Below are 26063 nucleotides of genomic sequence, written 5' to 3'. Positions count from 1 at the left end.
GGAAGGGGGAGGTTGTGATGTGTGGAGCTAAGATGGGTATGGGAGAGAGGAGAGAGGAACAGGAGCCAAAAACATACAAACAAACAAAAAAGAGTGCTAGGGGAGCTTGCCGATGGAGTGGAGAGATGAGAGACTGTGAAATGGAGAAAAACAAAAAGAGGAAGAAGAAAAGAAAAGAATGAATAAATAAAAATTAGAAAGAAAAAAGAACAGCAGAGCTCCCAGGGATCCCACCGGTGCGGCTGTGAGGTCTGGGGAAGTTGTTCCCAGGTGTTGAAGTACAGCCTGGCTAGGAGGCATAGAGGTATTCAGTGCCACGTATCCAGGGGACAGGAAGAGAAGGAAGGTATAGAGAGACGAGAAACTGAGTAATGAAGAAAGACAAAAAAGGAAAAAGAGGGAAAACAAAATAAAACAAATTTTAAAAAAAGAACAAGAGAACTCCCCCCAAAAAACAGGAAAAAAAAAACCTCATGAAGAAAGAAATGCTCTCAGGGATCTCTCTGCGCATCTGCGCAAGCTGAGGGGGTAGGTTCCAAGCTGGGCAGCACCGCCTGGCCAGAACGGGCTTCCGACTCGAGAAAAGAAAAAGAAAACAAACAAGCAAACAAAAAGTCCCGGGATCCCACCAGCATGGCAGCACAGACCGGGAAGCAGTTCCACACTCGAGCAGAAGAAGCAAAGATGGTGCACAGAGCCAGGTATTTGAGGGAAAGGATGGGGAGATGGTGAGAGGTAAGGAAGAAATCAAAAGAAGCAGAAAAAAGCAACACCAGCAGCCAACAAATGGCACTCAGGGAGTTGGCCAGTTTGGGTGGGTGGAATCCAAGCAGCCAGTGCTTCCTGGCCAAGAGACTGTGGCCGTGGGAAGCAGAGGAGGCTCAGTGGGGGTATTCAAGGATGGGGGGTGGGAAAGCATATATCACTGTTTACCGGTTGTTCTGTCTCCTGCTGGAAGCTCCATGAAGCTGCTTTCTCGTACCCTCTTTTTGCTGGTTTCTGATAGGAGTCCAAGATGGCGGATCCATGCTGCATTAGCTGATAGGGGACCTCTCCATGTATGTCTCCTTGCTCTCTGTTCTCTGTCAGTTTCTTATTCCATTTGATGCTTGACTGAGTTCTTTATCTCTTCATTTGGTGTTTAGGGTTTCGGGATTGCTGTTTTCTCTGTTTGGCTTAGTTTTTTGGATCTTTGCTGTGGTGGGACAACGTGGTGCTTCTGCCTAGAGCGCCGTGTTGCCGAAAGTCCCCACCGCTATTATATTTTTTGCGGTTCTTTTTTTGACATAAAATTTACTTACATTGAAATACATTGAACTTAGCTATGCAGTTTTGACAAGCAGTTACACGTGTGTAGACTAAACGTACCTATCACTCTATAGAACATTTACATCTCCCTAGGAAGTTCTCTGGTGTCCCTTTGCCCACCCTCAGAAAAACTGCTATTCTGATTTTTTTTAAAAAACTTAGATTATTTTTGCTTTCAGTCTTTTAAAATTGTCATGTATTATTTAGAAAAGGTTATGAGAAGGCACCCCAGTGTATGCCTATTTATTTTAAAATTATGCACATGTACTATTGTCAATCTTTGTATTAATTATAAGTAAAGCTGAATTTCTTTTTTTTTAAAAAGAAAAGATCAATAAAAATAGTATTTTATTTAAAAACCCAATCTAGGGGACTGTTAGTTACCCCTGGGTGTGGGCACCCCAGTTGGAGTTTATTCTCTCAAGTATTTGCTAGAAAAGACCCCGAGACTCAGAGAGATTGTAATTTCTCTTGAGATGCTGATTCCTTCAGTAATTTTAATAAATTGCTTACTGAGTTCATGCCAGTTATAGCTGTAGATCTTTGCTTCTGACCTTAACTTTGGGACTCTGTTCTTGTCTGGTTAAAATGTGAGGTAACTTCATAGTCTGCCGACTGAGTTGACCACCCCTTTTCTCTGCCAGCGTTTAGTAGTTGTGGCAGACTGAGTGTGCTAAGATTGATGATGGAGGGGAGGGAGGAGACTTTAGGGAAGAAGGTAGAGAGAGGTGATATATGACAGTGAGAACAGTAGCAGGTTGGAAAACCTGAGATTTTGGGTTCTCCTGCCCTTTTCTAGCTTTATGTCCTTGGGCAAGTCACATAATCCCTCTGTTTCTTTGTTTTCTCCTTTAGAAAGTGAAGGAGCTCTCACTAGCTGAGTATAGCTTTTGCTTGATAACATCATACTGTGAATAGGCAGGTCCTAAAATGTGTCAGGAGATGGAGTTCATGTGACAGTGACTCTTGCAAAAGTCAAGCGCAATGTTGGGGAATATATAGCATGTGGTTTTATAATATGACCTAATGTACACTCATCTAATTTCATAGGAAACCTTTTATATTTTGCATTACCATTTAAAAAAAAAAAAATCTTTGGTAGGACGGAAATGCATTCGTTAGAGAACCCTGATTCTATTTAAAAGACTTATCTGTTATTTAAACATTTATGGTGTAGGCATAGGAAGTTGGGACATGGAGACATTGATCTGAATAGGCAGAATTTTTGGACAGCGTTTGTCCACGGAAGTCATTAAAAAGTAAACACCACCACCACCAGCAGCAATAACAACAGACCTGGGGGAGAAGAAGGGGAATCTGATTTCCAGAAGTGCCGCATTATATTATCTAAAAGAACTATTATTCACTAAAAAGTTATGAAACCTGGACAAAAGCCTAGAAAACGTTAGCCCATAAACAGGAAGAAAAGCAGTCAATAGAAACTGACCCTGTGTGTTGTAAGTTTACCGTGTTCATTTTGGGGGGGGGCGAGGGTAGGGTTTCTGCCTTTTGTTAGTGAAGGAATAAAGAAACTTTTTTCTCTGTATTCCATTGCCTTCCCATTTTATCCATTCTAATTTTTATGGTATTGCATATTACTCCTCTACATGTAGTCGATTCCGACTCATAGCAGCCCTATAAGACCGGGTAGAACTGCCCTATAGGGTTACCAAGGAGTGGCCGGTGGATTCGAACTGCTGACCTTTTGGTTTGCAGCTGTAGCTCTTAACAAGTTCACCATCAGGGCTGCCTACATGTGGTTAGTGGTGTTAATTCTGCTGCTTCTATAAATCCAGAAATGTTGAACAGAAATGAAAGCATAACTGGTATGATTTTTCCCACTAGAAATTTGAAACAAGTCTTGGAGCATTGTTAATTAATGTAGAGGGAAGTTTTTACAGAGTGTGATTTGGCCAGTGTCTGGCTGGGTAAGGATGTAGATAAATATCAAATTCTTCAGTAAAATATATGTTTAAATATTCATGCCACTGTTTTTCTCATATCAAATCTACTAGGACTTTCTGCCTCATGCATTTGAATTAAGTTTTGTGATGTCTTATATGGCATATAAAAATTTAAAAAAATGAAATAACCTATTTCATTTGAATTTCAGGGCTACAGCTACCTTATCTTCTTGATTAAGGCTTGTCTTGTTCCTAGAGATCTTTGGCTAATAGAGAAGTTGGGCCCTTGGATAACGTAGCTTTACAAATTGATACCCATTATAACTGGCAAAATTGATAAGCCTGTGGATTTTGATGATGGCCCTATGCTTTGTAAGCGTTTCCATTGATTCCAATAGAGCTATTTTCAAAAGTGTAAGTCAAGTGAGAATAAGTGGCAGGACTATGCTACATTTTGTCACTTTTAGATAACTAATATGATGCTATGCCATTGATTTGGCTTTTGACTAGTTACTTCTAAGAGTTGGGTCTTCTATAGGAATAGGGAATTTGTAACTCCCTATCTCTGGAAACAAAACAGTTATTTTAAAAGGCAATGTACAGCTGTCATTTTTTAAGGTGCGAATTGTGCTTTGATCATTAACTGACACAAATCCAGCCTACAGTATCTCAGGCTTAGAGAAGGATGATTTAAAATTTTGAGAATTGGTTTGAAGGGGCAAAATGATGGATCATGAAACATTGTCAGTAAATAAATAATTAAACGGAAGACCAGAAAGAAGTTTCTCCAGCTTTCCTAGTATTATAAAATGAGTACCTTTTGCCCATGTTCAGATAAGTTGCCATAATTTCCCATCTTAAAATTTTATTAACCAGCTTAATTTTCTTGCTTATTTAGCATAAATTGTTCTGACATGAAGATGAAGTGGCTATTGGAAAGGCTGATGTTATTTCTTTGTCCACATAGAATGCAAAGGACTTGGCACAAGCAGATCCTGTATCTCCACCTTTCAGAGAGTTTGTCAGGAAAATGGTGATTTGTTTTATGACCCCCATTAACAGGGGTAATTGAACATGGACTGTGGTATTTATGTTTTGTCTCGGTCTTGTATTCTATTACCTGTGAGATGGTGAGCAATGGACTCCATGTGACGTGGAAGATAGATTCGAACTATGTCATGTCCTGTTTGCATTTCTAGTTTTCAGTGGGGACCGTGTGTCACAGAAATTTTTAAAGTTGTGTAGTCTGTGGATCATGAGTGACATTTTGTTTCACATGCTGTTTTTTTTTCTTTGAATTCTCATTACCCTGGGTTTTGATTGCATATGTTTACAGAGCTGTATTGTTGTATCACCCTCCTACTCACATAGTAAAAATGTTAAGGCCATCCTTTCAACATGCATGCTTTCCTCAGAATATAGAGATTCCTTTGCAGATTTGCCATAGTTTGTCATAGTAATTTTAAAGATTTGATTTTCCATTAAGGGAAGGCCTATTATAAAACTTATGGTTATGTACAACTTTATTATTTTCCTGAACATCCTCTACTGAAAATATAAGACAAATTTATAAGATGCCAATAATAAAAGTAGTGACTTTTTTTTCCTGGTCTGTCTCTGGATAATCTTACCACTGCATTGACATTTTGTACATTTGGTTGTCTATGTGTAGCACACTCGGTAGATCTTGCTGAAGCTTCTGGGCCTGGCTGCTGGCTTAGCATTCCTATACTCTCCATGTTGCTTCCCAGCAGTAAGGATTTTTGCCATTCCTTTTGCAATTCATGTTCAGTCAGTGAAGGCTCGAGCTACCTCCCGGTTTTTCTAGCCAACTATCTTCTTCCTAGTGTCAGAAGGTCTACTATCTGATGCCAGAGCCCCCAGACAAGTCCCGGCAGTAATTTTATTTCCTGGGCTCAGACTAGAAGCTAGCAGAGTGGTAGTATACACCAAGGACAGAAACACATATTCTATAGAAAACTCAATGGCCAGATCTCTACTGAATGTGTTTTGTGATAGCCACACCCCTCTTGAACCACTTTTTCAGGCTCCTCCCTCCCCCATTTTGGTTAAGGAATTAAAATAAGCGTAATTATTTTTTAGTACATCATTATAATTTTTGTTGCTGTGTTAAAAAAGACTTAAGGGAGTGATCATTATTTGTGACATTGTCTCATTATTTTGAATATGTTAGAATGTTTATAACAAATTTAAAACAAGTTTGGTAATACACAAAATGCCTGCTTATTTTTCATGTCTGCATAGGAGGTCTTCCTGCTGAAGAAATAAAAAATACTCTGGAGAAGGTTTTATCAGAATGGAAGAGGCAGTCTCAGCATTTGGAAGATCTGGCAAGAAAGATTCAGCTCCAGGAAGAAATAAACTCTTATTTTAAGCAGCTTGATGAGCTTGAAAAGACCATAAAAAAAAAAGAAGAGTGGGTAAAACACACTCCCTTTTCAGAACCTCCCCAGCAGTCCTTGCCAAGTTTGAAAGACTCATGTCAGGTAAAGAGCCAACCATCTGGAATCATGAGAGAATTCTGTGAGTCCCATACTTAAGAAAGGTGCTCATTGTGTCATGAACTTTGGGTTAATTCTGTTCTGATTAACCTGTTACGAGGATGTTTATCTTCAGGGAGTGTGTGACCATCTTTTCTCTCCCATAGCGGGAATTAACAAACCTCCTCGGCCTCCACCCTAAAATTGAAATGCTGCTAGCGAGCTGCTTGGCCCTGAAATCTCAGCTTTCTGCTCCAGATTTTGTCCAGAAGAGCCTAGATAGCTTTCTGGGTCGCTACCAAGCTTTGCAACGGGATTTAGAGGATCGTCAGCAGCAGCTAGAGAATGGTAAAACCATTCTGTTGGTTTTCTTATTTGATGATTTGAATATCTCTTCTCTCCTTTCAGTTTGCCTTAATTAAAAAATTTCTTCCAATATTTACACTTTGGGTAGACGTGCTGACTTTCCACCGGCCTCACTGTTTTCCTCTGGGCCCTCTCTTTTCCAGGCCTTAAAGTACATTCTGACTATTTCTTGGACTCACGTTTGTTTGTGAAACTGAACAGATTTCACATGCTCTGTAATCACGTCACTAGGCTAGAATGATGTCAAGTAGTTAGTTACACAGGAGCTATTTTTTCTTTTGATTAGTGGAGGCCAGCTAATATCATTACTTGTAGGACTACAGAAATGATCACTTATTGCTTCTGTTTGCTCAGAATAGTTCAGTTTTGCTCCATATGGTCTAATTTTAAAGAAATAGTGTTCCTTTTTTGAAATCTGAAAAATTTCAGAGATTTCTTACTTTTGGAATAAACCTGTCTTTGGAAGATTTTCTGTTAAAGGTTTTGAGAGCTCATCCATCATGCATTATGTTTTTTTCTCCTTGGCTATTGTTTAAGAATCAGGCTGTATTATGTAATGTTACGGGTAACCAAAAGCCAAACGTGTTGCTGTCAAGTTGATTCTGACTCATTTCGATCCTAGAAGACAAAGTAGAACTGCCCCATAAAGTTTCCAAGGAGCAGCTGGTGGATTCGAACTGCCTACCTTTTGGTTAGCAGCCTTAACACTTAACCACTGTGCCACCAAGGCTCCATGTTAAGGGTAGGGCATGCTAAAAAGGTATAGTACAAATTTAACTACACCCTCACTTAGCAATTGTAGATTCTATGATAACTTTAAGAATCTGTGTGTTTGCACATAAAACAAATGGGTCATGCTTCCTTTCTTCTGGAAAGATATTTGGACACCATACTCTGTTCATTGAATTAAGTTATCCAGAATGTGAAATAAATGAGAGTACTCTACCTTCTTCTCAGTTTACTGTTACACAGTATGCTTTCATATTTGACAAAGATCACAGGCAGCTTAAACGTTTAGTTTCTTAACTTTTCCTTCTAGTTGGTTTTGTATGTTCGTGCTTCCAGTGAACTAACTTCGTTTCTACACAAGCATTGCTTTATGTGATTTTTACATTAGTGGCTTAAGTAGATGTCATCCAGGCTGGCTCTTACAGTCAGCATTTCTCAGAGTGCCTGTGGCAGCCTGGCTGTTGTCTTCCTGAATAATGTCCACCCCTTTGTAGATGGCAGTTTGTCTCCATGCTTGAGCTTAGAGAAAGACTGGTTGTGGGGATCTTTGTTTTCTTCTGTTCTTTGTGTCACTATCAGAGAAAAGGAGATTATATGAGACAAAAGGAACATTGTAGTACCATCTTCAGAGAGACGTTTCATCATGAAGAAATGAAGAAAACTGATAGTGGGTTAGTTAATATTTCAAACGTCAACATCTACAGGAATGAAGTCGCTGTCTGATGCTTAGAAATGCCAGTGGAATGATCTATTTTATTAACTAACAGACTCTTTTTCAGTGTAATTATGGGGTCTAGGGTAATCTGTGTTAGAATTCACTTGTTATATGCAGAAGATTAATGGAATATAAAATAATATTAAGTTCCCAACATGATTTTCTCAAATTAAATATTATTAAATAAACAGAACTGAAGAGCCAGCCTGGACGTGAATATTTGGAAACAATGAAAACACTGAAGGATACACTAAACGATTCAGAAAATAAGGCCCAGGCTTCTCTGAGTGTCTTGAATGATCTTGCAAAGGTGGAGAAGACCCTGCAAGAAAAAAAGGTAAGGTATATTTTTCAGCTATTTAAAAAAAAATCGGTCATTCTTGGTCAAAATAGGTCAAAAAATTTCCTATCATTTGAAGTTAGTTACTTTAATGTAAGACCTCAACTAAAAGAAAAATAGTTACGAAATATCTTTTAATGGGTAAAAAGCATACTTTCTTCTGTTGTAATTCGCCTAAAATTCGCAACTTGTTGGTGATTTGCTGAAATATCTTTAGTGAAGTGAAGAATTTTAGTTAAATCGCTGTGTTATTTATTTATTTATTTTTATGTTGAATAACAGTGCTTCCCTTGTCACTTAGTTGAGTAATCTTATGACTCACACTATGTCATCAGGTAAAACGGATAAACTGTTGACCACTGCAGTCTTGGTCCTCACTGGTGTGTTGTTCTCATGGTTTGTAGTATATCGAATATATTATGTCTGGCCCACACACAGCTCGTGAAGGAAAAGCTTTAACTTTTTTGATTATGCTTTTTTTCCTTGAATTTTTCACACTTCTATTTTTGTTAAATGCTTTATTTTTGAGAAAAGTGACTTTTGACTATTGATAGCTCATATTGTTACATCTCTACAGATACATTGTTGTGCATATTTGTAATTGTTTAAAACCTTTTCCAGGCCCTTGATGAAATTCTTGAGAGTCAAAAACCTACATTATATAAACTTGCAGAGGAAACGAAGGCTTTGGAGAAAAATGCTCCTCCTGATGTAGAAAATACATATAGGCAGGAATTTGATGCCGTTGAAGGAAAGTGGAACAAGCTGAAGGCCAAGGTTTCCAAAGATCTGTATTTGCTTGAAGAGATTACACCCAAACTCAGGACTTTTGAGGTAAATTCAGATGCCATTAGTAGTTTAAGTTTATTACAGGGTAAAGTAGTAGTTACCATGTAAGCATCACTCAGCTATAATAGATATTTGAATGTTTGGCATTCTTTCTTGTTCCACATTTATTATGATTTTAAGGTGAGATTTATCACTTGCTTACCAAAGACATATGTTTTAATGTGCTAGAGAGCACATTTATTTCCTTTTATCTTACTGACAAAGCTCCTTGGTGGAGGTAAGTAGACCATGAAGATAAGATTGCTTAAAAATGGTCAAAATATGTTTCAGGGATGGGGAGCCTGGGGGAAATAGAGACCAGTGATTAGATTACAGAGGTAACTTGGTTGGAGTGGGAGAAGTAGCCCAAATCAAACCAAACCAATCGTCATCTAGTCTGTTCTGACTCATGGCGACCCCACGTGTGCAGAGTAGAATGGTGTTCCATAGAGTTTTCAAGACTGTGACCTTTCAGAAGCAGATTGTAAGGCCTTTCTTTTGTGACACCTCTGGGCGGGTTCAAACCACCAACCTTTTGGTTAGTAGTTGAGCACTTAACGAGGGTTCCTGGTGGCGCAAGTAGTTAAGCTCTCAGCTGCTGAGAGATCAGTGGTTCAAACCCACCAGCCACTCCATGGGAGAAAGATGTGGCAGTCTGCTTCCATGAAGATTACAGCCTTGGAAACCCTATTGGGTGGTTCTCCTCTGTCCTATAGGGTCACTAAGAGTTGGAATTGACTTTATGGCATACAACAACAACAACAGGGACTCCAAGGAGTAGCCCCAAACCAAACCTGTTGGCTGTGGGTCGATTCCTACTCGTAGTGACCCTATAGGATAGAGTAGAACTGCCCCATAGGGTTTCCAAGGAGTGACTGGTGAATTCAAACTGCTGACCTTTTGGTTAGCAGCCAAGCTCTTAACCACTGTGCCACCAGGATTCCAGGTGGTATCAAGTATCTGAGTCCTTGAACCTACCCTTTAAGGTCTTAGACATTTGGATTGAAAATCTGAACCAGGCCATGGGCAGACAGTGTCTGATCGGGAAAGCAAGTAATTCCAGGGACACAAAGATTCAGAAGCAGGATGCTTTGCTACATCTGGAAGTGTCAACAGATGAAACTGTGGCAAAGTTCAAGAAGAAAGGGTAAATGTGAGGGCAGGTGAGGAGAAAGCGGTTAAGGTCAATGTCAGATAAAGACAGGATTTTAACATTTTCCTGGGAAAACATGGAGAAGCAGAGTTGCCAGATCAATTGGTTTTCTAATAGGAAAGCTCCAGATGAAGAATGAAGCAGTCATACTCTCTCCCTTCCCAGGCTTCCGATACTCTCATTGTCTCCTTTTCTCCCCTCAATAGGTCAGAAATCTTTGTCATTTTATCCCCTGATGTATCTCAAGATATACTTTTAGCACAGTGCCTGCCACAGACAAGGCACTCAGTAAAAAAGTTTAAATGAATGAAGTGAGATTGGTAAGGAAGATTTAGATTTGGAAATATACATACAGGCATGTATATACAGGTAGTCCTCGACTTACGATGGATTCGAGTTACAGCGGACCCCACTTACGCATATCTTTTTTTTTTGGTACATCTTATCATTAGTAATATGTATTTTATACAGTGTTGCAGCAGGTAATTTGCTAATATCATTGTCAGAGATACACTTGAAGATGTTCAATATTATGATTTATAAAGATACTGGTAATAAAAGACAACAATAATGAAAACTAAAAAAAAAGTGAAGTATTTGACTTATGTCAGAACCAACTAATGACGGAGTTGTTGAAACTGAACCCCATTGTAAGTCGGGGACTGCCTGTCGTGTGTGTGTGTATACATATTTCATTTGTATATTTCGGACCCAAAGAGAATTTATGTAAAGGATATTACTGGAAAAGTGAAAAGATTCAAAGTGAAGACATAATTTATGAAAATGATGTTTTGAAAATCAAGGTCAGAGAAAATGTGGTAAAGGATGGGCTGGTAGACAGTATAGATCAATTTGGAAGGTTCCTAGCCAGACTAGGCAGAGCAGTGACCACTGAACTTGAAGAGAAGCTCTTTTACCCAGGAACCAATGGACAGTTCCAGTGGATGACGAGCAGGAGAATAAAGATGGAGGGGTTTTGTGTGTGTATGTAAGAGAGAGTTTTCTCAAGAGTAAGCTGCAGTTCTAGACTAAGATCTCAGCAGAATAAACCGTTAATAATGGAGAGTGTGCTATGTGTAGCTCAGTATTTTTGCCTCATTTAACTTTGTGCTTGGATCTACTTCCCTTTCTACGTCTTCAGTTGTAATTGTTTCCAGCTTTACAAACAAGAATTACCCTTATCCATAATTCTGAAGCTTTTGGTTTTGGTCCAAGCACAGGATCATCAGTGCTTCTCAACTGCAGACAATTTTGCCCTTCAGAGGACATGTGGCAACATCTAGAGACATTGTTTTTGGTCACAACTACAGGGAAGGGAGGGTGCTACTGGCATCTAGTGGATAGAGGCTATACAAACCCATTGCAGTCAAGTCGATTCCTACTCATAGCGACCCTATGATAGAGTAGAACTGCCCCATAGAGTTTCCAAGGAGCACCTGGTGGATTCTTACTGCCGACCTTTTGGTTAGCAGCCTTAGCATTTAACCACTACGCCACCAAGGTTTCCTATGGAGGCTATAGATGCTGCTAAACATCTTAATAATAGCCCCCCACAAGGAAGAATTATCTGACCTAAAATGTCTGTAGTGCTAAGGTTTAGAAACCCTGGATTCAGTATTTGCCTACTTTTCAAAAGACCATCCTTTTGTTTTCAAATTTAAATCTGAGTTACAGTTAAGGAAATTTACATGCAAAGATTACATCTAAAGGTTATATTTGACTCTTGGAAGTGTATTCTAGGGTTAGTTAAATATATGCCAATACTTTAAATATGGAATTTAAAGAGAATAAATATTCTCCCCATCACAAATTTGAGTCCTGTGATTATAGTCATCAGCTTTAGACTTAATGAGTTGTTGTCACTAATGCAGTAAATCCAGGTACTTAGAGGCCAGTTGGAGCACATGCCAAATTTATTTCCACTAAAAACATCTGACATCAAACACATGTGTCTGGACAGTTAGGAGTTTTTTCTTATTACAGTAGCAGATTTATAATGTCCAGTTATTTTTTATTTGCTCCTTTATGTCCTAACTATAAGATTGTTGACAGTGTCTGTACTATATTCCTTAGTTGTCCAACTTCTTTGCTGAAAAATATTTTTAATTTTAAAGGAGAGTTTTGTTCCTTTACTGGCTTGGAAGGAATTGCTTCTTACTTACCCACTCACAACACACTTGGAAAAAATTTTGATTTTTTTTTCCCTAAAGATCTTAGATAATTGCAATAAGTGTTCAGTTGAAGGGTAGCATTGTTTTCCCTTTTTTTCTGTGAGCTGTTGTATAATTTTTTATGCATTTAGGTTGTATTTGTTTTTAAGGCCCAGTAGGTTTTAAATTCAATGTCAATTTATAATAATATTTCTTAGGAACACAATGGTTGATTTATTTCTAAAATTCATTTTTCATTATATGTCATACACAAAGATTGCTCATTGTGAAAAAGTTGAATAATGCAAAAGTATGTAGAATGAACATTAGAGTTCCCTTTCCTTCCCAATATTATTTCCTTCTCTGGAGGCAGCCAATGTTAAAAGTGAATCCTTGCTGGAGTTTAACATATTCAAAATAAGAAGAAAGAGTCCCTGGATCTTAATAATTCTAACCATTTTTATCAGACTAATAGAAACAAGGGAGCAGTGGTGGTTCCGTGGTAGATTTCTTGCCTTCCGTGTGAGAGACCTGGGTTGGATTCCTGGCCAGTGCACCTCAGGCACAGCCACCTCCCCTAGCCCCCATCCTCATCTGTCAGTTGAGGCTTGCATATTGTTATGATGCTGAACAGGCTTTAGTGGTGCTTCCAGACTAAGACAGACTAGGAAGAAAGGCCTAGCGATCTTTTTCTGAAAAGTCAGCCAATGAAAACCCTATGGATTCCAGTGGTCTAGTCTCCTAGTGCATGGGGCTGCCATGAGTCAGAAGCTGACTCAACGCAGCTAACAACAACAATAATAGAAACAAATGATATTGGAATTCAGTAGGGACATTTAAATAGGAAGTCCACAGTGATTGAGTTTGGAGTATGAATCCCATTATTCCTACATAATAATACCTTTTCATGACACAACAGATTTAAGCTTTGAAAATATTTTCATAGCCTTGTACTTACTTTTTTCTGGCCACCATCCGCCAATACTCCTTAAAACACTCTTGTTGTTTGTTTGTGTGCAGTTTTTCTTTGATGTTATTGGTAAGCATTGCAGTGTTTTCCTCATTTCCCTACATTTCCTTTGCGTGCACTGCTGGTTTCTTTATACGGGTAGAGATTCGGCCTCCATATTCTTATTCGAAGAAGTATCATGTGCAAATAAGCCCTGTATTCTTCTTGTCTATTCTATGACAGAGTAATGACCTCTATTCCTGTGCTTAAGAATTAAAATGTTAATTGGTGCTTTTAGACTCTACTTCACAGAAAGTCTTTTTACTCCTTCCAGGCAGCAAAACATTTAAAAACACTTAAAATAGATAATTTTTTTTCATTATACTCATTTTTAATATTGATTATTCTGACTTGATTTTCTTATGAATCATGGGGATAAAGTATAATTAAATTTTAAGAGACTGTTTATATATCTCTTATTATCCATAGCAATAATATCTTTGGATTTAGGAGCTGCCGAGTATTTTGTATTATTTCCTTTGCCTTATTCAAAATCTCCTACAGTGTGGTTATTATTATTGTTGTTAGTTGTCATTGAGTTGATTCTGACTCATGGTGATCCCATGTGTTACAGAGTGTAGAACTACTCCATAGAGTTTTCTTGGCTGTAATCTTTATGGAAGCAGATTGCTAGACCCTTCTTCTGTGGAGCCACTGGGTGGGTTCAAACCACCAGCCTTAGGTTAGCAGTCTAGCACAAACCATTTACGCCACCTTGAGACTTTCTACAGTGTGATTTAACTGAGAAATTATGAAACCCCCAAGGAACACACAAAACTCTGTCTTATCTTTACTACTACTCATGCCTCTTCAGCCTCCTCCTCCAGCCACACTTGTTGCTATGCTCAGGCTCTCATATGTCCTCTTGTCCTGATAACTCCATTACCCTAGAAATCTGACTCCCCACTTCCGGTCTCTTCCCTTTGTAATTCATCTTCTGCACTGATGCCAGAGTTAGCCTTCTGAAAAGGATCTGGCTCCTTCCCCATAGAAATACAAAATGCTTTCTCAAATATCTCATTAGCTCCAGTCCCTTCTTTGCCTAGAAGCCCTGACTGCATCCCTCTGTGAACTGAGTCTCAGGTGGGGAGACAGTGTGGTGGATCACAAAGTACCACAATAGACCATTGCTTTTCTCTGGAAACTTCATGTACTTGCAGGGAATTTACATCCTCCTCTTCTCTGCTCATCTTTTAAAACCCTATTGTTACCAGATTTTTCTTTAATTTTTTTGTGATATGTGTTTTCAGTATTGGAATGCATGCTTACTAATTGAGTGGGTTTAAATTTTTGGTTGGTAATATGGATTTTGAGAAATATGATCTGATAATGTAAGCCACCAATAAGGTGAGTGGCACTCTGGTGCCACTGATCTGTGGTTTAACAATATACCAATAAGAACTAAACAGAATTTATTGCGGGCGCCTTTCCATTAGATTACATAGGGAACCTCCGGTTTTCCAAATATGATACAGAAAAACCAAAACAAACCTGTTAGGGCTCCCTAACTATCACATAGGAAAGCCGTAATTATGCTTGCAAGCCTTGCCTCACAGAAATAAAGGAAAAAAAGACAGAAATTTACAAAACTAACACATCCAGGAAGCTTACCTAATAGAATGCTCAACGTACACAACAGTGAGGCTCCAACTCTGGTCTGCTGAGCTTCACACATTTCAGAAGGGACCCACCTTGATGCTAAACGCTTTACAATCAGAGTATTGTACTACCTATGAGGTCCAGAGGCATAAAAAGTGGCTGGTATAACAGTTAAACCAATAGTAACGGAAGAATAAAGAATAAGCTTCCTCTACAAGAAGTGATCAGAAGACAGTGGTGGTTTAGTGATAGAATTCTTGCCTTCCATGCAGGAGACCTGAATTCAATTCCCAGCCAATGTACCTCATACACAGCCACCACTCATCTGTCAGTGGAGGATTATGTGTTGCTATGATGCTGAACAGTTTCAGTGGAGCTTCTAGACTAAGATACACTAGGAAGAGAAGCCTGGCAATCTACTTCTGAAAAATCAGGCAGTGAAAACCCTATGGATCACAGCAGTCTGATCCTGTTGTACATAGGGTTGCCATGAGCTGGGGGCAGACTCAATGGCAGCCAACAACAAGAACAACAACACAAGCAATGTTCAATCTCGATCACCACCACAGCCACAGCTGGAATGATTTCCACCTCTGTAATTCTACCATGTTTGTTTACACCTTCACAATAACCCCATCTCTAGCCAGTTTGTATTATCATTAGGCTTGTATGTCTCTCCTCCACCAAGGCATGAGCTTTGTGAGCACAGAAGCCTTGTCTGCACACAGCAAGTAAGGCGATGTGAATATAATAACTTTGTAGTTGCCTTCAGACTACTTACCCATTCTTATGTCACTAATGAGTTTGGATCTATAAAATCTATGTGCTTGGTGATTCTAAGTGGCAGGACACCTGTGTAATCACACCCCTTCTGTCAGTTGCCGACTGGTCAAAGGCACACACAGAACAGCCGAGCTCTGAGAGAGTGTGGATGGAAAGGGAGATGATGGTGCTCTGATTCATACTCAAAACCTAAATTTGTAATTATTTTGGAAAACATTTTAGGGGAGAAATGCAATGGTAAGTACTTTCTAAGAGTTATATGCAGTATGGTTGTTTGCATTCTTTTTAGGTAACATATGATTGATACAATTACCTCATAGACTTTATCACTTTGAATACGTTTTACTTTATTAAAAGGAATATTGGTACATTCTAAACCTTAGAATTTAAGAATTCGATAGTTTCAGATAATAAATGTAGTGGCAATGTTATTGTCATTTTCCTTACTAAGAGAACACGTTACAAGATAGTGTTTTAAGGTTAGTGAATATTATAAAACTAAAACAAAATAGAAACCCCACTACCTTAAGTTACTGCTTTAATTCTGGTTTCACAGTTCACCTCGCCTATGTCTTGGTTAGAAATTGTTTGCTCACACCAGCTTAAAAGCTGTGGACATTCCTGCAGATGGGGGAGGAGCAAAACAAAATGCCAAGAATTTAGCTGTAAACAAGTCTAGCGAGTCGTTGTGTACCTTGGAATCTTACTGTCTTAAATCCAGAGTTACCAAGCTTCACATTTGCTGCATCCCTGGTTCCAGGTGGGGATGGGGTGGGGGCTGGTATGAGGGCAGGGTAAAGGACTCCTGCTGACCTTGCCTTCCTGTTCTGTGACACAGCCGCAGGTGTTGCCCGTCGAAAATGCTTCTAACTCACTGCCTTTGTGCAGTGATTGCCAGTGTGGAATTTTGTCCCCTCCAAAAGAAAATTTCTGATTTTTCAAAAATACCAAATTAGTAATTTTATATGAATTTGAGAATTTGTGAATATAAATAGGAATGAGAAATGACTGCCCTAGATGAGCATTTAGAGTTTATGTTTTTGCATGTGAAATAATGGTAGCCATTTATTTTAGAAATTTACCAGTAGTTTTTATTTTTTTGTATCGTTTATAAGAACTGAAGTCTCCCAACATTTATGCATATATATTCATACATGGATATGCATATGTATGTGTACATACACACACGTTTTTATTCTCCAAGTTGATGGAGTTGGAGGACCATTAAAAATTCATTATTATGGAATAGAAACACACAAGTGTACCAGCTAAGTAATTTTTAAATGGATACAGAAACACTATTTTCACATGGGCTTCTTCACATTCTTTGTATCCTCTTTGCTGTAAAAATGACTTAAACATGAGCAGCCTTTTGGTATTTTTAAAAAGAAACGTGCTACAGTGGTTTGAGACAATATTTACCTTCCAGGTAAGGAGGGGCTACTGTCTGAGAGTGGAGATGGAGCAGACCTCCCTGCTTCTCACACTCGCCTGCACCCAGGTGGTAGCTGGTCTTGATCTTGTTGTTGCTGTTAGCTGCCATTGAGTTGGTTCCGACTCATAGCGACCCTGTGTACAACAGAACAAAACACTGCCCGGTCCTGCGCCATCCTCACAGTTGTTGCTATGTTTGAGCCCATTGTTGCAGCCACTGTGTTAAACTTCGTGCCTGAGAAAATAACCCCTCTCTAGTGATGTGGCTACATGGGCAGGAATGCAGGAATGCAGGAATGCTGTGTGAATCTGCTGCTACCAGCCATTTCTAAAGTTTACGTCTTCACTCGTTTAATTGGCTTCCTTCTGCTTAGCTCTGTCTGTCCAGGTCTAGTCAGAAATATCAAAATCGGTAGCTCTTTTAAACATTTACTTTTCTAGTTACTCTTCAACGGTTATAGAACGAGCATTGACGTTAACTGACACTTAAGTAAACATACACTTACTATAGCTGCTCTTTCCTGTGGCTCTTCTTATGGGAACTAAAACCCAAAACTTGGAAGCGGTAACTCTTTTCGGGAGCTTAATCTTTGTAATAATAAAGCAGTTGCTTTTTGTAGCTCTTAGTAATAACAGCTACCATTTATTGCATGCCTGTTGTGTGCCAGGCCCTTTCCAAACGTTAGCTCTGTTTTTTAGAACAAGGCAAAGTAGTTGGCATTCTTTCTCTTTTACAGATTTACTACAGAGGCTTAAAGACCAGAAATGAGTTTCTCACTGCCACACAGGTAGTAAGGTGCAGAGCTTGGTATGGAGACCGCTTTCCATGGGGCATGCTGCCTCTCTTAGAACTCAGTGTGGTCAGGATCATGCGGGATTTCTCCTAGTGAAAACAGTGTGGCTTCTCAGATTCCCGTCTGTTTCTTTTGTTACTGCTGGGATGATCAAGGCTCTTCATGACCTGTCTGTGTCTATTGCTTTCCCCCTTTTTTCCGCATATTAAAGTTATAAGAGAAAGAGAATGAACAGGTGTGTGTGCCCATGTAGATCTCTGTGTGTCTGAGAGAGGGAGGAAGGGAAAGAAGAAGGGAAAAAAGGAGGAAGAGGCTTGAGGTCATAAAACTTCTCTCCTTTGCCAGCGGCTGTCGCTGGGTGACACAAGTGGTTTGCACTCGACTACAAACCTAAAGGTTGGCATTTCGAGCCCACTCAGCAGCGCTGTGGAAGGAATGCTTGACAGTCTGCTTCCAGAAAGATCACAGCCAAAAAACCCGATGGAGCAGTTCTGCTCTGTCCCGTGGGGTGGCCATGTGTTAGGAATTGACCTGACGATGGCAATGGGCTTGGTTTTGGTTTTGTCACCAACTGGGGAAGTTAAGGCTGCTTTCTTCATTCAGTCAAGGCTGATTATGATTAAAATGCTTCCACATTTTAATCCTGAAACAAAATGCTTCTACACAAATTTTGAAAATCCTTGGCCCAGGAGACTATCAGTTTTCATTAATCAAAACTAGGTTGAAAGAATTGCCCAGTCGTATAGTAGGAACGCTGCCTAAATTCTTCAGAATTGCAGAATGGATATTAAAAGTGCAAGAATCTGTGATAGCAAGTTAAATGAACAATTAAAAAAAGTCCTTCATATTTTATGAACCATATAGATGTATTCATACTTTCCGTCCTCATTCCAAGGAACTCTCTTTCTGTGCACCCCACCCAACCTGCCTTGAGCTAATAGTGTGTCTTCCAAGAAGACTTCTCTGATAAGACCTTAGAATGCTGGAGCAAACACAGATGTAGAGCCAGGCACTGCGTCAAAAATACATATGAGTAGAATGGGCCTGTGAGCATAGTGACAGGCTACAGACCAGTGAATAAGAAAGCTTAACACAAGTGTACAGTGTGACTAAAATGATCTCAAAGTTGTAACCGGAATAAGGAGGATAAGGAAGGACTTGGATTGAGTGCTATAATATTAATAGAGGAGAAAAAAAGACTTAACCATATAAGCCCTTTTTCTTTCCCATCTTCTTCAGAGAATGGCCCTCAAAACTAAAAAGTGTAGAATAGTCATGATTGAGAGTGTATTAGAGCCTGAACTATGAATCTGGTGGAAAAGCCACTCAGATCCTCCAGAAGATTAGTTCCTGATGCTCACAGGCATAAATGTGCTTCCCAATTACTAGTGGGATTTTTACCTATGCTATCAGGGCCACTTCATCAATTACCAGGAAAATGGAGAAGGATGAATGTCATAATTAAGAAAGAGTGTTAGTTTCTAGATGCCAAAGACCTGTGAATGCAAGCTTGATACCATTTCCTGACTCACATGGTTGCAGGGGGTGACGAACCCCAAATGTGCAAGTCAGGTGGCAGGATGCTGGCTCACAGGGTTGCAGGAGCTGGTGAATCCAAAATCTACAGGTCAGGCAGTAGGCTGAAGGCTTCTCATGTCCCAGGAACTGAAAGTCAAATGAGATGAATGCAGGATTGGGAGAGAGAGAACTCTGCTAGAACATCCATTTATATCATGGATGCAGGCCACACCCCCAAGGAAACTTCCCTTCCAGCTGATTGGCTGCTCACATCAGATCACAAAATGGGAAGTGATTACATAGTGTCTGCCAAACCACTGAGAATCATAGCCTGGCCATGTTGACACATAACATTAACCATCACAGTCATTCACCAACTAAGAGAAATGTTTTACATTATACCAATGTAGAACTAATATATATATAGTAACATGGAACAAGGGATGGAGGAAGGTCAACGAGAAGTTAAAGAGTGCTAAGGTTCTTGAGCTGTTCAAAGGCCAAGCAGAGACAGTGCCTCCTTTTATACTTTATTAGAAAAATATAATAATGTATATGTTAAAATATTTTAAGAAAGCACTCAGACAATTGTTGTTATGTGCTGTTGAGTTGATTTCAACTCCTAGTGACCCTATGTACAACAGAACTTAACACTGCCCGGTTCTGTGCCATCCTCACGATTGTTGCTATGTTGCTATGTTTGAGCAGTCACTGTGTCAGTCCATCCCATTGAGGGTCTTCCTTTTCACTGACCCTTTATTTTAGCAAGCATTATGTTCTCCAGGGATTGGTCCCTCCTGATAACATGCTCAAAGTGAGTAAAACAAAGTCTCGCCATCCTCACTTCTAAGGAGCATTCTGGCTATACATCTTCCAAGACAGATTTGTTAATTCTTCTGGTATATTCAGTATTCTTTGCCAACACAATAATTCAAGTGTGGAATTCTTCTTAGGTCTTCTGTATTTATTGTTCACCTTTCACACGCATATGAGGCAATTGAAAGTACCATGGCTTGGGCCAGGTGCACTTTAGTCATCAGAGTGACATCTTTGCTTTTAAAGCTTTTAAAGAGGTCTTTTGCAGCAGTCTTTTGCCTAATGCACGTATAGCAGTATAAAAACCAAACCAAACCCATTCCAGTTGAGTCAATAATGACTCATAGTGACCCTATAGGACAGAATAGAATTGCCCCATAGGGTTTCGAAGACTGTAATCTTCACAGATGCAAACTGCCACATCTTTCTCTTGCAGAGCAGCTGGTGGGTTCAAACCACCAACCTTTTGGTCAGCAGCTGAGAGCTTAACCACTGTGCTACCAGGGCTCCTAGAGTGGTTTCAAACCAAGAAAAAAAATAAACCCATTGCTGTCGAGTTGATTCCAACTCATAGCGACCCTATAGGACAGAGTAGAACTGCCCCATAGGGTTTCCACCGAGTGGCTGGTGGATTCGAACTGCTTCCCTTTTGGTTAGCAGCGAAACTCTTAACCACTGCACCACCAGGGCTATATGATTGTAATATCATATGTGAGTCGCCAGAAGGTTCCATCTTTGTGTTTCATTCCAACATTTTATGTAGAATAATACTTGATTCTGAGTAGTATATTTTAAGGGTATTAACAAATTGATGTCATTTCCACAACATATTCATCAGAATGGTGAGTGTGTACCTGGATATCCTCCTACGAGACAGCTTGGAAGAAATTGGTTATGTTTAACCAATGAAAGAAAAGACATGTGACTGCCTCAAAACTGAAGGGCTTTTTTTTGAACAGAGTAGTAAATTTGTCTCCATTCATAGGAATGAACTAGGAGCAGAGAACTGAAGAAGGTATAGTGGAACAAATTCACGCCAGTACAAGGGAAAATAACAAGTCAGACTGACCAGTGATGGAGTGGGAAGGCTTGGAAGGAAATAACCATCACTTTACTATAGTATTTGAAGTCAAGTTGGACCTACTTAACTTGCATTCTTTAAGGCCCAGTTCCAACATTACCTCCTCTCTGAAGTCTTTTTCTCCCTGCAGAATGTTTCCTTTCTCATCTGCCTTTGAACACTCAGCACCATACACAGTAACTGGATTACAGTGGGTGTCCAGTAAATGCTGAATGAAAGAATGGAGCTAGGTAGTGGCCTATCCTTGGTTCCCAAGGCATCCAGCAGCAGGACTAAGGGCGATCTATTGCATCCTTCCCACAATGCTAAATTTTTCATTTTTGCATTGATTCACTAACTTTAGTAGAAAATTTCTATTAGATTTTATGAGAATATAAGATTTTTTAGCTGATTATACCCTGTAAAGCCTTTTATTCTGTCATTTGAATTTTTGGTCATAGATATTGCTTGCATTTGAGCAAAATAGCTTGGTTCAGTGGAGAGTGTTTTGAAATCTGTAGAATGATTACTAAGCTGTCCATCTCTTGAGGAGTTTAGTCAAGAATGGAGAAAATAATTAGTTTTGAAGTTGGAAGGTTTAAAAAAAGAAACAAATGAAAATGATGCTATCAAAGTTTGAAAGGTTGTGTTTTTTTCTGGTAGCAATGGATCTTGAAATGTAGTAGGTTGAATGTCACTGAGTAATATCCCCCGTTGTTATTGTGTTCGATTTAGACTGATTCAGAAGCCATTGCGAAGTGGATGGATGGTGTGAAAGACTTCTTAAAGAAAGAGCGGGCTGCCCAAGGAGACGCGGATGGGCTGCAGAGGCAGCTTGACCAATGCTCTGTGAGTTCTGCTGACCTGGCGAACTGTAATCAATCACATTTCCTGCTTTTTCTTTGTTATTTGCTGCTACTCTTAGAAGTGGAAGAATATACCATGACCATAAGCCTAGATAAAATATCTTTCATGATAAAACATTTTTGACTTTGTGGTTAATAAAAGAAGACCGATGATTCATATTTTTCTTTGTGGCTGTGGTTATGGAATTTTGACAGAGAGAGCAAGAAGTTTAGTTCATCAGGAGCTGCTATTTTATGTTATAAGGAAAATGTTAGTGTAATAGTCACAACTTGTATATTCTGCTTATTGTGCCACATGGTGAAAAACAAATTTAAGAAATGCAATTTGCTAGTAATACTGTGTATAACTTGTATTAGGTGAGCTCATTAGGCTTCTCTAAAGTAGTTAAAAGCACTTTCCCCTGTTGAGAATCAGGTATTTCCAATCTAATTTGGCCTATGGCTGTCTGAAGCACCAAGGTAAAATGAATTTATTCAGTTAAGACACAATATTTATTAAGTAGTTAAAAGTCCTGGCTTCCAAGCAGCTTGTTCTTAGAGTATTTTCAGGGATACAAGCAGACAAACGATCATGATGATGTCCACTTACATAGGAGATAAACTCAATATGGGCTTATTTTGTGTCCAGGCATTTGTTAATGAAATAGAAGCAGTTGAATCATCTCTGAAAGACATGAAAGAAATAGAGGCTAACCTTCGAAGCTGTCCGGTTGCTGGAATCAAAACCTGGGTGCAGACAAAACTCTCTGAGTACCAAACCCAGTTGGAGAAATTTAGCAAGGAGGTGAGTTTTTCAGCTTTATTGTCTGTGGTTTTCAAGAGCTATATACAGTGGCTTGTCTTGACCAACTGTATTGATTTTATAAGCTGTCCAGTTTGAAAAACAGTGTACAGCATGGGTGGCAGGTTGGGGCCAGGACTTACCCCTTCTTCTTGTCTTGAATCTAGCTGGACACATATATTTATGACACCTGCCTTAGCACCAGGACATTTGAGTTTGTTACATAGTAATCACAGCCATTAAGGAGCCCTGGTGGCACAGTGGTTAAGAGCTTAGCTGGTAATGGAAAGGTTGGTGGTTTGAACCCACCAGCAACTCTGTGGGAGAAAGATATGGCAATCTGCTTCCATAAAGATTACATCCTTGGAAACCCTATGGGGCAATTCTGCTCTGTCCAATGGGGTCGCTATGAGTTGGAGTCGAGTCAGTGGCATACACCAACCAGTCACAGGCATTAATCAATTATTTATTCTGCAAATATTTATTAATCAGCTGCACTCATTAATATATATGCATATTGATTAGGCATCATTCCAGGCACTGGGGATACAGCATTGAATGAGGAAAAAAATTCCTCCTCTAAAAATTTTACATTCTAGTGAGGCAGATCAATAATAAATAAAATCATAATAAAATATCAGGAAGGGCTAATGAGGGTTTAGGGCAAGGTGAGTTGTTTCAAAGAGGGTGGTCAGGGAAGGGCTTTCTGAGACTGGAACACTTGAACAGAGAACTGAATAAAGTAAGGGATGAGACATGTGAGGTTACGAACATTCCAGCAAGGGGAATAGCAAGTTTAAAACCCCTGTCATGGCAAAGAGCTTGGCCTGTTCAATAAAGAATGAGGAGGACAATGTAGCTGGAATGGAGTGGAGAGAGAAGTTAGTGGGTTGGAGAATAATGGTAAGATACGAGTTTAGGAGGTAGGCAGGGGATGGATTATATTTGTACTTGGAATTTGGATTTTATTTCAAGTGTAATGTCACACAGAAAGTGATGATATTATGAAAGAAAGCACATTTTAATACCCACCACCCCAAGGATATAATCTCAGAATAATTAATTGTAATTTTGAGCTTTTTGAAAAGTCACTTTTGTGTTCTTATTTTTCTTATTTCTCTTTGGAACCATGAAAATTGCATCACTGAGTAGTGTTTAGGAACTAATATTAGAGAGACTTTTCTGGAAGTGCTCTTAGGAATGTGTTTTTGTTTAAAAATAAAAAAAGTTAAAAAAAAAGAAAAAGCTCTCCAAGTTTAAAAAATAAAAATAAAAAGTTCTCAGCCGGGCTTGGGAACCAGGGCTGGGCGTGTACTGCTGGCAGCGGGCTCAGTGAGTCACATGTGGCAGCAGTGAGACAAAAGCTCCTGTTTGGTCCCTGTTTATTTTTGTGACTGGGATCCTGTTTGGAATGAGGGAACAGGAAAGCGGTTAAATACTCTTCCTTACTCTTGAGAGAGCCATCCTATTCTCGTATTGGCTTTTGGTTTCTGTCAGCTTGTCGGCCAGGCAAGCCCTGGCAAGGTTCAGTCTGAACAAGAGGCTGAATATGTAAAATGACTGTTACTGTGGAAAGGAATGTTCTCCCACAGAACAAGTCTGTTTGTGGTTATGATGTCCCAGTGAGGATCTCTCTGAAAATATTTTTAGACTTCTCTGAAGTATTTAGGTAATTCATTGAACCAGACTCAGACAAATATCTATTTTCTAATGAACATATTTTGGTGTCTGTGTGGAATGTACAAGTATAATTGATCACCAAAACCAAAAATTTATAGTGTTTTACAAACTTCTTTTATAGCAGAACCCTTCCCTCCTCATTTTTTAAAGTGATATCTGAAGTAAACCTATCAATAATGAGAAAATTGACTTTTTGGTTGCTTCCATTTTTTTTTTTTCCATAAATTTCTTTGATATATGTGCTTTTCTTGTGGTAGATTAGATTCCTGCATATGGGATTACTCTGTCAAAGGCTATGCACTTTCAAAATTGTAATAGATATTTGCAGATTAATACTCAAAATGTGGTAATAGAATCCCAGTTATAATTATTTTCTTCATTGTTATTTACATTCTACAACATCAGCATAAAACGTGTAAAGGATTTTATCTAGAATTTTAAAAGATGAAAAGTTATATTTTATCTTTAAATATTAAAAACTTGAACTTGACATTTAATATATTAAAAGTTCTTTATTTGGGTTTTCTCCCTTCTAGATTGCTATTCAAAAAAACAGACTGTCTGAAAGCCAGGAAAAAGCAGTGAACCTGAAGAAAGACTTGGCAGAGATGCAGGAATGGATGGCCCAAGCTGAGGAAGAATACCTCGAGAGGGACTTTGAATACAAGTCACCAGAAGAACTGGAGAGTGCTGTGGAAGAGATGAAGGTGAGGCTGGAACAGTCAGTCCCCTAGGTTTTAGACCTCTCCATTTCCCTTTAAAATCACTTTATCCATTCATCTACCCACCTACCTACTTGCCTATGTAGTAATAAAGCACAATATGTACATACAGTCTTTCATAGTAGGATTTCAAAATTAAAAAAAAAGGATAGTTATGATTTTCATTGACAAAGGAAGCCCATGATTGGAGTCCATGAGGGCCCCTCAGACAATCTCTTAGAACCTTGGGGAGCCACAGAGAATCATTTCAAAACCATTGGTAATAGGTGTGAGGAAGAATTATTTTTTGGTAAGAAACAAGAGAGACTTCCCAAGTTGGTTAGGGTTTTCTCATTTGGTCAGGTAGGATTTTTCCACTTAGCTCATTGGGTGCATATGAATACATTTAGGTAACAGTAGCAGTAGGAAACATAGCAAAGATCATGGAAATGGTGCAGGGCCAGCCAACAATTTGTTCTGTTATACATGAGGTCACCATGCACTGGCGCAGACTTGATGGCAACTAACAACAGTGAGCAGCAGGAAAATGGTTAAGGGATTTGATATCAGTTGGATCCATAGGGTATATTTCCTGTAAACTTATGTGTCCTGTGTCAGTGGTCTTGGACACTGTCTTTTTTTATGTAATAAAAGAACTAGACATCATTCCAAAAATTTAAGCACTGCTTCAAGTGTCCCTGAGTGTTCAAGTCAAAGTAGAAACCATCTTAAAGGAGATATACATATTTTTCCTATTTATAAGATTAAGGAACACAGTGAGTGTTTTCACCCCAAAGTTAACCTGCCTAAAAGTATAACTGAACCAAAAATCTCTGTGCAGATATTTAAAAAAATGGATTATATGACATTAATACATTAATGCATAAGAGTCAAAGTAAATATAAGAGATCTTTATTGAAGTTGTAGAATTTTCACTGAAACATCTTTTTTAGTGTATCACTTTTTGAAAACCCTCATTCTAAATAAAATATTGAGTATGTAAGGTATTTTAAGGTAACTTCCCATGT

General features: G+C 39.0%; 1 protein-coding gene across 11 annotated transcripts in view; it reads left to right on the top strand.

The window, feature by feature from the left end:
• UTRN (utrophin) overlaps window positions 1-26063 on the top strand; it is a 627344-nt gene that overhangs the window by 202144 nt on the left and 399137 nt on the right. For 10 of the 11 annotated variants that reach the window (XM_023729352.1, XM_023729345.1, XM_004368852.2 and 7 more), the window contains 7 exons: window positions 5478-5719; window positions 5881-6061; window positions 7715-7860; window positions 8485-8697; window positions 21743-21856; window positions 22502-22657; window positions 24871-25041. In XM_023729352.1, coding sequence (XP_023585120.1) covers window positions 5478-5719; window positions 5881-6061; window positions 7715-7860; window positions 8485-8697; window positions 21743-21856; window positions 22502-22657; window positions 24871-25041 — 1223 coding nt within the window. Of the gene's footprint in view, window positions 1-5477; window positions 5757-5880; window positions 6062-7714; window positions 7861-8484; window positions 8698-21742; window positions 21857-22501; window positions 22658-24870; window positions 25042-26063 lie in introns of those variants that run through there. The other variant, XM_023729401.1, reaches the window with a different exon arrangement.

The sequence above is a fragment of the Trichechus manatus genome, unplaced genomic scaffold, assembly GCF_000243295.1.
Source record: "Trichechus manatus latirostris isolate Lorelei unplaced genomic scaffold, TriManLat1.0 scaffold00002, whole genome shotgun sequence".
Classification (NCBI taxonomy): Eukaryota; Metazoa; Chordata; class Mammalia; order Sirenia; family Trichechidae; genus Trichechus; species Trichechus manatus.
Note: the sequence above shows the minus strand (reverse complement) of the source record. Positions and strands in the feature narration are given on the sequence as shown.